The sequence below is a fragment of the Palaemon carinicauda genome, chromosome 38 (genome assembly GCF_036898095.1).
Source record: "Palaemon carinicauda isolate YSFRI2023 chromosome 38, ASM3689809v2, whole genome shotgun sequence".
Lineage (NCBI taxonomy): Eukaryota > Metazoa > Arthropoda > Malacostraca > Decapoda > Palaemonidae > Palaemon > Palaemon carinicauda.
In genome coordinates, this window is record NC_090762.1 from 60328650 (window position 1) to 60342791 (window position 14142).

The 14142-nt window shown below is 37.9% G+C and overlaps 1 protein-coding gene across 1 annotated transcript in view; it reads right to left on the reverse strand.

Moving 5' to 3' along the window:
* Positions 1-8118: 8118 nt before the first annotated feature.
* The window catches only part of LOC137630346 (aspartic and glutamic acid-rich protein-like), a 6488-nt gene continuing 464 nt past the window's right edge, over positions 8119-14142 (reverse strand). Inside the window, exons 2-3 of the mRNA XM_068361779.1 lie at positions 13380-14081; positions 8119-8157 (exon numbers count right to left, since the gene is read on the reverse strand). Coding sequence (XP_068217880.1) covers positions 8119-8157; positions 13380-14081 — 741 coding nt within the window. The remainder of the gene's footprint in view (positions 8158-13379; positions 14082-14142) is intronic.

Below are 14142 nucleotides of genomic sequence, written 5' to 3' on the forward strand. Positions count from 1 at the left end.
AAAGATATGTCAATATCAGCGAGTTATTTACTTATATAATTGTTGGAGGATTTGCATAGAAATATTATGGCGGGTAGTATGAAGTTTATAGATTATTTAACAATTAAAAAAAATGATCATATTTAAGTTATCATAGAAGTCCAAACTTACAAAATCAGGAAAAATAATAAACTATTTTATAAATATATACGGGATAAAGGACATTCCCAAACTCTTTAAAACAATCCCTTTTTTATAAGTACCTAAAAACTACTACACATTCGATAATTATATAAAAACTTTGATATTTCACAACTTACCTTAACCAGGCTTTCAGAATTACCTTACAGAAATGTGCTATGAACCTGACCACTATAAAGCAATTTGTACCTTAAGATATACTTCTATGCAATCAAGTTTTTTACCCCCAAAATACCTGACACATTAAGACCTACCTAAATACAATAAAGTCCAAAGTTTTGTAAAGTCATTTGACTTAAAATTGCAAAATTTATTTCATTCCAAGTTAAACCAACAAAAAAGTACCACTTAATCTACTGTATCACCATTCCTGTATTATCCCCCTTTGCATTTTTTTAGAGCTATTGATACTAATGTAACATGTAGAAACTATTTCAACCCTAGGAAATATTATCATTAAGTTCTAAAGGTGCTTTTCCCTTTCAGTACAAGCAGGAGACTTTAAACCAATGGTGTTATGGTCATAGTTAGCCATGCCTATAAAATTTTGTAGCGTATTGAAGCACACCATGTATGAAGCATGTTGCCACTGTCTCACCACGATGAGGTCATGACCTTCGAGACAGGGGGGACGTCCACTGTACAAGATCAGTACCATGCACCCACCACCATGTGTTGCGAGCACATGTCACCAACACTTGAGCGTCTCAGGAACCCCAAACCAGAGCGGATCAAAGTAGTAACAATCAAGAGGTTTGTGATCACCCCAACATTGAGACTACCCCGACATCCTGAAACCTTATTTTGAGGGGGGTTCTAAGTCCCTCGCCATAAGGTAACGGAACCGTTTACTAGCCGGTTTCCGACTTTTGCCAGAAACCGGATATTCCAAAACACGCCTTTAACACTGTAACCAACCCGTGACAGAGTCACAGAAGTAAGCTAGGAATCAGCGTGAATCGCGCATGAGCGCTATGATGTGCCTTTACACCTCACTGTGCCCAGACAGGCTCAGCCAGGAATCAGCACATTACGTCACAGAGGTCAACTAGGAATCGGCATACTTTTGCAAGTCTTTCCTTTAAGCCTAACTGACCCGGACACAAGAGATTGAAAAAGCTGGAAATAAAGTAAGAGGCGACTTAGACTCGTAGAGTACTTTCCATTGTTAGTAATTTTTTGTTAATTAAGTCACAGAGGCCAGCTAGGAATCGGCGTAGTTTTCCGCCTATCTTTATCCCTAACTGACCCGGACCTTGGAGATAAAAAGTGGGAAGTAAAGTAATAAGTGATATAGACTCTTAGAGAATGTTAGTAGAGGATTTGGCTAAAGTCTCCTGCAATTGACCATTAGCATACCTTCATAAATTAGCAATGATACCTAACTCAGTATATCTAATTCGTTCCTTTGGCTCTTGCTTCCTTTCTATATAGAGGACTACTTTTTGACTATCACTATCAATACTTTTTTTACATATATCGCCGTCTACTTTGGGTTCTTATGCCTATTTTCTTCCTCAGAGGACTAGGCTACTCTGTCAATCTATCTAACTTTTCTTCCATGAAGGGCTACTCTGGCCAGTACAGTCACTGGTTTTCTTTTCATTAATTAAAGACTGAAATCAAGATACCTTGTAAAGTTAAAAAAACTTTGGCAATATTAAGGAGTGCTGAATAAAGTTCTATCAGGAATCAATGAAAGTTTGCCTGCCTACATCACAAACTGTCTAAGAACATAGAATGTCCATAAACTGCTAGTCTTATGTTCTGATAATCCAGCGATAACATTTGAGAAATTAAAAAAATATAATGTTAAATCTAACAAAAAATCTGAGATTAAAAACTTGCAGCAGGAGAGACATCACGGGCAGCAGAAGGGACGTCATAGGTAGCAGAAGAGACGTCATGGGCAGCAGAAGGGACGTCATAGGTAGCAGAAGAGACGTCATGGGCAACAGCAGAAACAGCACGGGCAACAGCAGAGACAGCACGGGCAACAGCAAAGACATCACAAGCAGCAGAAGAGACAGCACACGCAGCAGGAGTGACTGGTTTTGTTAAACCTTGAACAGCCGCACTCTGGAGCCTTTTACGGTACCTAGCAACAGCCTTTACAGCCGAGATAGCAGAGGGAGAAGGCAGGCATGGATCTTGGGGTTTACTGGTGGAAGAGTGGTGGTGTTGGCCTACACGCTGGACACCCCATGTCTTGTGAGGTGTTGGTATAGGTGTGTCTGTTGCATGCACTACTTTGCAACTCCATTTCATCAAACTCATCACTGTCCACATCACATTTAGAGGGTTGCTCATAATATTTGTAAGTTTCAGACCTATTTAAAATCTCTTTCAACATTATCATCTTCATTTTCAATTTCACTTGGCAACAAAGAACAGTTTGGGGAAAAATATTACCCACATAAATTCGTATGTTAGTATTTTAATACGGTTTTGGGGTAGATATTATCCACACAAGTTTGTATCGTATCGAGGTTATTGGGTAAATATTACCCATACAAGTTTGTATGTTATGTGATAAAATTTAACCAAAGCAGAACATACACAGACCCAAGATGGCACGAATGTGGATACACTACATCCAGCATGAGAACTAATAAGCCAACTGAAGCTACACATAGACCCACTGGGATGCCACAACCCATACGTCTGTGCGTTCATGAAACAAATGGGTGCAAGGTAAAAATTACCCACAACAGTGTTCTAGGGTTATATCTACCCGACCCCAACAAGTAATTATGCAATAGGCTTGACTTTCTATCTTTATGGTAGTCATGGCAAGTAGTAAATTATTATTAACATAATATACTGTAGTATTTTTTTGACATACCTTTTATTCGAAGAGCTGCTATGTCTTTTCAGTGATCAGGTTTCTCTCTGAAATCAGAACAAAAATAATATAATAAAAACGATTACATTAAAATGTGTAAAAAATCTCTAATATAATAAAAAATGAATACACTAAAATGTTAAGTAAATAAATCTCAAATACAATAAAAACGAATACACTAGAATTGTGTAAATAAATCTCGAATATAATAAAAACGAATACACTAAAATGTGTGAATAAATTTCGAATATAATAACAACGAATACTCTAAAATGTTGTGTAAATAAATCTCGAATATAATAAAGACAAATACACTAAAATTGTGTAAATAATTCTCGAATATAATAAAAACGAATACATTAAAATGTGTAAATAAAACTCGAATATAATAAAAAAAAACGAATACACTAAAATCTTGAGTAAATAAATCTAGAATATAATAAAAAAAAAAACCGAATACACTAAAATCTTGTGTAAATAAATCTCGAATATAATAAAACCTAATACACTAAAATGTGTAAATAAATCTAGAATATAAAAACGAATACACTAAAATCTTGTGTAAATAAATCTCGAATATAATAAAAATGAATACATTAAAATGTGTAAATAAAACTCGAATATAATAAAAAAAAAACGAATACACTAAAATCTTGAGTAAATAAATCTAGAATATAATAAAAAAAACCGAATACACTAAAATCTTGTGTAAATAAATCTCGAATATAATAAAACCTAATACACTAAAATGTGTAAATAAATCTAGAATATAAAAACGAATACACTAAAATCTTGTGTAAATAAATCTCGAATATAATAAAAATGAATACACTAAAATGTTGTGTAAATAAATCTCGAATATGATAAAAACGAATACACTAAAATCTTGTGTAAATAAATTTCGAATATAATAAAAACGAATACACTAAAATCTTGTGTTAATAAATCTCGAATATAATAAAAACGAATACATTAAAATGTGTAAATAAATCTCGAATATAATAAAAAAAACGAATACACTAAAATCTTGTGTGAATAAGTCTAGAATACAATAAAAACGATTACACTAAAATGTGTAAATAAATCTTGAATATAATAAAGACGAATACATTAAAAAATGTAAATAAATCTCGAATATAATAAAAAAACACACACTAAAATCTTGTGTAAATAAATCTCGAATATAATGAAAACGAATACACTGAAATATTGTGTAAATAAATCTCGAATATAATAAAAACGAATACACTAAAATGTTGTTGTTAGAATGATCTCTCTCTCTCTCTCTCTCTCTCTCTCTCTCTCTCTCTCTCTCTCTCTCTCTCTCTATATATATATATATATATATATATATCCATCTATCTATCTATATCTATATCTATATCTATATCTATATCTATACTAATGTGATAAAAATGGTCATCAAACTCCAGGGCCACCCCCGGAGACACTCCCTAGCAACAACACCGACTATAACTACACTCTAAGGACACGCGCTTTATCACCTAGTTTTCACGTTGAAAATTACGCTCATAAGAGCTACTGAATAGCGTCTAAAGTGAAATATGTAATCAAATAGCAAAGCGCTAGAAGTACTCACCATTAAACCGTAGGGATTCACACTTTCCTTTTCGAGAAAAAGATCCAAATCACATCTAAAATAGATATGAAAACAGACTTTGACAAAAACTACTCGGTTGATATCGCTCTAACCAATAGAGTAACAGCCAGTGAAGGTTAATTATCTGGTAACTACCTAAGGAAGGTAACAGCCTGTCAATGGGGTAGGAGCATTTTTCTTTATTTTTATTGGGGGTGGGGGGGGGGGGGGGGGGGTTGAGGGGGGGGGAGGGCTAAGGTTAAATACCAAAAATATACAGACGATGCTGATTCTGCTATAAACTCGTTCGTAATATCAATAAAGGCAAGGCTATAGATTTTTTAAGCCTACTTTGCATTTACTTACGATCTGGAACACACACACACACACACACACATATATATATATATATATATATATATATATATATATATATATACATATATATATATATATATATATATATATATATATATATATATATATATATATAAAATTCTTTAACACCTTTCATATCTTTATTTAATCTAATTTCTAGTTTACAGAAGAGAATAATTTAATTATATAATTGGTATTTATATGATTTGTCTTTGGTTTTAAAGTATGAAGATAAAAACCCCTCAGACGAATACTCCATTGGAAACAGAGAGAGAGAGAGAGAGAGAGAGAGAGAGAGAGAGAGAGAGAGAGAGAGAGAGAGAGAGAGAGAGAGAGAGAACTGCTTGTCGGGTAGTTGAGCAACTGGCAGTGAAGGAAATAATTAGCTATTCTCGCCATAGCTATTATTATTATTATTATTATTATTATTATTATTATTATTATTATTATTATTATTATTATTTCTTGTTAAGCTACAACCCTTTTTGGAAAAGTAGGATGCTATAAGCCCGATGGCTCTAACAGGGAAAATAGCACATTAAGAAAAGGAAATAAACTATATAGGCTATAATAAGTAATTAATGACAATATAAAATATCTTAAGATCATATATATATATATATATATATATATATATATATATATATGATAATCTACATAAGGAAAATTGAAAGATGTCTATATGTAGAAATGCTCCAGAGTTTCGTCCGCCATTGGACCTCTTCTTGGAGCGTTTATTACGCAAAGAAATGATACACACGTTTGTACATATAAGAAAGGCTTCAAGTCGTAAGAAAAAAAAGAAAACAAAATGATAAAAATGTACTTTTGCTACTTAACAGGCAAAAGTCACTTAACATGGGGATAAAACATTGCTCAAGTTTGGACAACAGCATGAGAGAACATTTTGCCTAAAGGCTTTAAAGGCCGCTCATGAATGGCAGAGGAAATGGAGAGTGACATTACTCTATCAAGCAGGACAATGCTTTAGACTCGTAGAGTCTGACCATATATACATATGATCAGCACCTGAGCCCCCTCTCCTTCAAAGCTGGAACCAGGTAGGGTCAGGCAATGGCTGCTGATGACTCAGCAGATAGACCTATAGGCTCCCACAAACGCCCCCTTTCTTAGCTCACAAGGATGGTGAGGATGCAGCAACCAAAGGAACTAACAAGTTTGAGCGGGACTCGAACCCCAGTTTGGCGATCACCAGTCAGCAATGTCACCACATCGGCCACCATAACCCTTGTTATAGTGATTCATTATAGATTGTTGAAATTGACTTCTGACTGAATTTATCAGATACAGTAGGTATGAAGACACTTTAGGAAAGTTGCAATGCCAACTTCATGATACAGTTCATAGGCAAATTCACCTAACTGCTAGCTAGCAGATTGTTTTATAAGGAATATTCATACGAAAGTATAAGAGTGTATGTAAATTAGCTCTATTTTCATAGTTTGAATCTGGACTTTCAGACCTTCTTTTGTTTGAGGATACACTTAGGCACATTATTCTATCTGTTTTTTTTTTTTTTATTATTTCCTCTCCTCACTGTGTTATTTTCCCTGTTGGAGCTTTTGGGGTTCTAGCATCCAGCTTTTCCAACTAGGGATGTTGCTTAATAGGTAATGATAACATTAATAATAATGCAGTCGAACAGGTATTCAGTTTATTTCTCTCCGATAAATTCCCAAAACTCCTGAACTGGATAAGATACTGAAAGTTATAGTTGCCTTTTCTATATCTGTTATATTATGATCTTAAGGTCTTCCCAGTTCACATTTTCAAGATTCTGCAGAAGGCTACGAACATCAATGTCTTGGCTGTTGTCATGAAGGGACTCTTGGGATTTGACTTCCTCATCAAAATTGTATTCGCTTGCTTATTTGTGTGAGTTAGAAGGGGGAAAGCTGAATCAGCATCTTTAAAGTATTCTAAATAAATCCATTCTAATGCCCTCTTTCCCATAGGCAGGAATAATGCCATCAATGCACCTAAAGCAGGAGCACTGTAGGCATTATTTAAATGTGTTTGCATTGTCATTTCGACCTCTTTTTGTGTCTAAATTTTAACCTCCGACTATACTTCAGTTTCCATTTCAATTCTTTCATCTTGCTGTCCAACCATTTGACTTCATTTCATACAACAACTGCAGAATTTCCTCTGTCACAGAGCTATTAAATGGCCTCCCAGGCCCCAGTGCCTGACTTAAGTATCTCCCTGAAAGGCCAACAAATTTCCACAGATTTTGTCACGAGGTTTAGGTCAGTAGACTAGGTTTCAGATGTTTAAATATTTGCATTTTGGAATTGTATTATGTACAAAACTCTACAAGGATACTGCAGTCTTGATACGTAGTGTTTGTGACTAACTTTTAAATTGGGACATTATTATTATTATTATTATTATTATTATGATTATTATTATTATTATTATTATTATTATTATTAGTAGTAGTAGTAGTAGTAGTAGCTAAGCTACAACCATAGTTGGAAAAGCAAGAGGCTATAATTATGACCAAAGGCTCTAACAGGAAAAATAGCCCAGTGAGGAAAGGAAATAAGGAAATCACTCGCGTTAGTGATACATATTCATAACAGCATATATCAACAAGAATACTGTATAACTTAGGGGGACGAGAGAGAGAGAGAGAGAGAGAGAGAGAGAGAGAGAGAGAGAGAGAGAGAGAGAGAGAGAGAGAGAATCAAAGCTTGAGTAGATTGCTTGATGTGATATTTATGATGGAAAAAAAAAGAAAATAAAAAAAAAAACACGTAAAGACGAGTGTAATTCGTTTCAATCTCCAAGCTGTAATGGTCCTTATAATAAGGAGCAATAAGGTTGCTTTCTTAAGTCTGTTTGATGTGGCATATGCCTTTTTAACAAATTAAACCATATTGTCTTTACTTCAAACCTTATCTGCTTCTTAGGAATAGCTCTCTCTCTCTCTCTCTCTCTCTCTCTCTCTCTCTCTCTCTCTCTCTCTCTCTCTCTCTCTCTCTACTACTACCTACACTAAGAAGAATAAAAAGAAAGTGTTCAATTAAAGGTCTTCAGGTGAGAGTTATTACAAAACACTACAAAAAAATACTTGTCCTGTACTCACCACTCAATGCCAGGAGTCTGAAGCTGTGACAGTTCGCTTTTCCTGTTGAAAGAGAAAAGACAAGATTATTCTTATGATTTTATTACAAATATACAAAATATTCTAAGGGTTGTAGCTTAGCTAATAGTAATAATGATGATAATCACCCATAATGGTATTCAATACCGAATTCTACCTTTGGGAGTGTATATCCTATGGAAATTCATTTATGATAAATGCTTCTGGTCGAACAAGGATTCGAACCTATGCCCTGAGTCGAAACAATGCCTGCAGGGGCGACTTTACGATTGTTAAAACCGTCCCTACAGGCATTGTTTCGGCTCAGGGCATAGGTTCGAATCCTTACTCAACCAAAAGCATTTATCATAAATTAATTTCCATAGGATATACACTCCCAGGGGTAGAATTCGGTATTGAATTCCATTGTGGCGGATAATTACACACACACGCACACACACACACATACACACACACACACACACACACACATATATATATATATATATATATATATATATATATATATATATATATATATATAGTAAATTGAAACACACCATATAAGGGTTTCGCCCTTACCAAAGGGCTCATCAGGCGGGTTCTGCCAACTTCCACTTTTGAGAAAGATAGAAGCCAGCAAGGTTCCCACGACCCTCCTCACCACTACCTCATTTAATAAAAGCAGCATGAAGCCAGACAATTAAGTCAAGCTTCTCTAGACCAGGCAATTAAGCCAAACCTTTAATCCAATCAGCATGAAGCCAGACAATTAAGCCAAGCTTCTGTAGGCCAGGCAATTAAGCCAAGCCTTTAATCCAAGCAGCATGAAGCCAGACAATTAAGTCAAGCTTCTTTAGGCCAGACAATTAAGCCAAGCCTTTGATCCAAGCAGCAGGAAGCCAGACAATTAAGCCAAGCTTCTCTAGACCAGGCAATTAAGCCAAGCCTTTGATCCAAGCAGCAGGAAGCCAGACAATTAAGCCAAGCTTCTCTAGACCAGGCAATTAAGCCAAGCCTTTAATCCAAGCAGCAGGAAGCCAGACAATTAAGCCAAGCTTCTGTAGGCCAGGCAATTAAGCCAAGCCTTTAATCCAAAAAGCAGGAAGCCAGACAATTAAGCCAAGCTTCTGTAGGCCAGGCAATTAAGCCAAGCCTTTAATCCAAGCAGCATAAAGCCAGACAATTAAGTCAAGCTTCTTTAGGCCAGACAATTAAGCCAAGCCTTTAATCTAAGCAGCAGGAAGCCAGACAATTAAGCCAAGCTTCTCTAGACCAAGCAATTAAGCCAAGCCTTTAATCCAAGCAGCATGAAGCCAGACAATTAAGCCAAGCTTCTGTAGGCCAGACAATTAAGCCAAGCCTTTAATCCAAGCAGCAGGAAGCCAGACAATTAAGCCAAGCTTCTCTAGACCAGGCAATTAAGCCAAGCCTTTAATCCAAAAAGCATGAAGCCAGACAATTAAGCCTAAGCTTCTCTAGACCAGGCAATTAAGCCAAGCCTTTAATCCAAGCAGCATGAAGCCAGACAATTAAGCCAAGCTTCTCTAGACCAGGCAATCAAGCCAAGCCTTTAATCCAAGCAGCATGAAGCCAGACAATTATGTTAAGCTTCTTGAGGCCAGACAATTAAGCCAAGCCTTTAATCCAAGCAGCAGGAAGCCAGACAATTAAGCCAAGCTTCTCTAGACCAGGCAATTAAGCCAAGCCTTTAATCCAAAAAGCATGAAGCCAGACAATTAAGCCTAAGCTTCTTTAGACCAGGCAATCAAGCCAAGCCTTTAATCCAAGCAGCATGAAGCCAGACAATTATGTTAAGCTTCTTGAGGCCAGACAATTAAGCCAAGCCTTTAATCCAAGCAGCAGGAAGCCAGACAATTAAGCCAAGCTTCTCTAGTCCAGGCAATTAAGCCAAGCCTTTAATCCAAAATCATGAAGCCAGACAATTAAGCCAAGCTTCTCTAGTCCAGGCAATTAAGCCAAGCTTCTCTAGATCAGGCAATTAAGCCAAGCCTTTAATCCAAGCAGCAGGAAGCCAGGCAATTAAGCCAAGTTTCTTTAGGCCAGACGATTAAGCCAAACCTTTAATCCAAGCAGCAGGAAGCCAGACAATTAAGCCAAGCTTCTCTAGACCAGGCAATTAAGCCAAGCCTTTAATCCAAGCAGCATGAAGCTACACAATTAAGCCAAGCTTCTCTAGACCAGGCAATTAAGCCAAGCCTTTAATCCAAGCAGCATGAAGCCAGACAATTAAGCCAAGCTTCTCTAGACCAGGCAATCAAGCCAAGCCTTTAATCCAAGCAGCATGAAGCCAGATAATTAAGCCAAGCTTCTGTAGGCCAGGCAATGAAGCCAAGCCTTTAATCCAAGTAGCATGAAGCCAGACAATTATCTCAAGCTTCTTGAGGCCAGACAATTAAGCCAAGCCTTTGATCCAAAAAGCACGAAGCCAGACAATTATGTCAAGCTTCTTTAGGCCAGGCAATTAAGCCAAGCCTTCAATCCAAAAAGCATGAAGCCAGACAATTAAGCCTAGCTTCTCTAGACCAGGCAATCAAGCCAAGCCTTTAATCCAAGTAGCATGAAGCCAGACAATTATCTCAAGCTTCTTGAGGCCAGACAATTAAGCCAAGCCTTTGATCCAAAAAGCACGAAGCCAGACAATTATGTCAAGCTTCTTTAGGCCAGGCAATTAAGCCAAGCCTTCAATCCAAAAAGCATGAAGCCAGACAATTAAGCCTAGCTTCTCTAGACCAGGCAATTAAGCCAAGCCTTTAATCCAAGCAGCGGGAAGCATAATCTAAAAAGCATGAAGCCAGACAATTAAGCCTAGCTTCTTTGGGCTAGGCAATTAAGCCAAGCCTTTAATCCAAGCAGCATGAAGCATAATCCAAAAAGCATGAAGCCAGACAATTAAGTCAAGCTTCTTTAGGCCAGACAATTAAGCCAAGCCTTTAATCCAAGCAGCAGGAAGCATAATCCAAAAAGCATGAAGCCAGACAATTAAGTCAAGCTTCTTTAGGCCAGGCATTTAAGCCAAGCCTTTAATCCAAGCAGCAGGAAGCCAGACAATTAAGCCAAGCTTCTCTAGACCAGGCAATTAAGCCAAGCCTTTAATCCAAGCAGCATGAAGCTAGACAATTAAGCCAAGCTTCTCTAGACCAGGCAATCAAGCCAAGCCTTTAATCCAAGCAGCATGAGGCCAGATAATTAAGCCAAGCTTCTGTGGGCCAGGCAATGAAGCCAAGCCTTTAATCCAAGTAGCATGAAGCCAGACAATTAAGTCAAGCTTCTTTAGGCCAGACAATTAAGCCAAGCCTTCAATCCAAAAAGCACGAAGCCAGACAATTATGTCAAGCTTCTTTAGGCCAGGCAATTAAGCCAAGCCTTTAATCCAAGCAGCATGAAGCATAATCCAAAAAGCATGAAGCCAGACAATTAAGTCAAGCTTCTTTAGGCCAGGCATTTAAGCCAAGCCTTTAATCCAAGCAGCAGGAAGCCAGACAATTAAGCCAAGCTTCTCTAGACCAGGCAATTAAGCCAAGCCTTTAATCCAAGCAGCATGAAGCTAGACAATTAAGCCAAGCTTCTCTAGACCAGGCAATCAAGCCAAGCCTTTAATCCAAGCAGCATGAGGCCAGATAATTAAGCCAAGCTTCTGTGGGCCAGGCAATGAAGCCAAGCCTTTAATCCAAGTAGCATGAAGCCAGACAATTAAGTCAAGCTTCTTTAGGCCAGACAATTAAGCCAAGCCTTCAATCCAAAAAGCACGAAGCCAGACAATTAAGCCAAGCTTCTTTAGGCCAGGCATTTAAGCCAAGCCTTCAATCCAAGCAGCATGAAGCCAGGCAATTAAGCCAAGCTTCTTTAGGCCAGACAATTAAGCGAAGCCTTCAATCCAAAAAGCATGAAGCCAGACAATTAAGCTAAGCTTCTTTAGCCCAGGCAATTAAGCCAAGCCTTTAATCCAAGAAACATGAAGCCAGATAATTAAGCCAAGCCTTTTTGAACCAGGCAGTTAAGCCAAGCTTCTTTGGGCCAGGCAATTAAGCCAAACTTTTAATTCAAGCCGCATGAAGCCAGACAATTAAGTCAAGCTTCTCCAGGGCAGGCAATTAAGCCTAGCATCCTCAGGACCATAACTGTCTCTGCTCCCAATCCTCCATCAGCAGCCATTGGATGAGCACCTCACTAGAGATGCAACTTCCTTCCCCAGCTGAACTATCTTGGGCTAACCTATAAGGACAACACTGCATACTAGAAGAACCCCAGCTTCATCCCTCTGCAGAGCCGGTCTTCTAGATTATTCCCCCAGAACCACCCGAAGGTTGGTATCCGAAAGAATAGATCTAGATACCCGACCATTTGTACACTTGACAAGGTCCTGTACACCCCATCAAGGTACATAGCATACTAAACTCAGCCAGGTTTCTTCCCTCTGCAGAGCCACCCTTTTCAGTTAGTCCAAGCACTATTTAAGCTGAGGTATTTAGCCACAAATCCATTGAGGTGGGCTGTTATTCCAAACATCTTCCTCAGCTAAAGATCCTCCTCAGGTCTCCTTTCCTCACAAAATGCAACTGGATCTCATTCTCCTCATAAGACTGAATTTCATTTCCATTGCAAATAGTGAACTTAAACTGGCTTTTCACAAAAAATTATTTTTTTACTTAATGTTCCATTTTGTATTATTTTTTTAGATTTTTCCATTTTATATTTTTTTTATTTCTCTTTTCATTTTAATTTTTTTTTAATTTTTGGGAAGACATTTAAAAGGGACTTCTGTCCATGTCCTCTTCACCGGACAACACACTATAGTAATTATGAACAGGCACGTTATCCTCCAGGATGTCCTCAGAACCAAATCTCTCCTCTTCCTCTGAGAGTTCTTCATTACTGCTCCGCTCCTTTGAGAGATTTCTATTTCTTCTTTCTGCCTTTGAGAGCTCTCTTTTCCTCCTTTCTCTCCTTGAGAGATTTTTTTTATTCTTCGCTTTCTTGTTATTCATCTCTTCCTTGGTGACTTCACCATTACTGGTCTCTTCCTTAGACACTTCACCATTACTGCTCTCTTCCTTAGACACTTCACCATTACTGCTCTCTTCCTTAGACACTTCAACATTACTGCTCTCTTCCTTAGACACTTCACCATTACTGCCCTCTTCCTTTGAGAGCTTTCTTTTTCTCCTCTTTTTCTTTGAGCGCTTTTTATCACTTCTCTCTGCCCTTGAATCGTCTTCAGACCGATGTTCTTCAAGAGTAAGAACTTTTTCTTCTTCCTCCTTCTCCTTCTCCTTCTCCTCCTTCTCTTTCTCTACATCCTCTTCTTCTCCTCTTTGAGAAAGACCCGGCTCATTCAGCTGTTCTTCCACTGGAAGATCGATTTCATCTTCCAGTTCATCCGGGAAAGTTTCTTCAGCTGGAAGAAATTCACCATATTCCAGCTCTTCTTGAAACACTCCTTCTGTTGGAAGATCGATATCCTCTTCCAGTTCATCCTGGAGCACTCCAGCAGGAAGATCAATTAAATCTTTCAGTGCATCTTGGAACACTCCTTCAGCAGAAAGACCGATTTCATCTTCCACTTCATCCTGGAAAGTTTCTTCAGCTGGAAGAAATTCATCTTCTTCCAGCTCTTCGGGGAACACTCCTTCAGCTGGAAGAAATTCATCTTCTTCCAGCTCTTCAGGGAACACTCCTTCAGCTGCAAGAAATTCATCTTCTTCCAGCTCTTCGGGGAACACTCCTTCAGCTGGAAGAAATTCATCTTCTTCCAGCTCTTCGGGGAACACTCCTTCAGCTGGAAGAAATTCATCTTCTTCCAGCTCTTCGGGGAACACTCCTTCAGCTGGAAGAAATTCATCTTCTTCCAGCTCTTCAGGGAACACTCCTTCAGCTGCAAGAAATTCATCTTCCTCCAGCTCTTCTTGGAACACTCCTTCAGCTGGAAGAAATTCATCTTCTTCCAGCTCTTCGGGGAACACTCCTTCAGCTGGAAGAAATTCACCATCTTCCTGTGTAGTTTCTCCT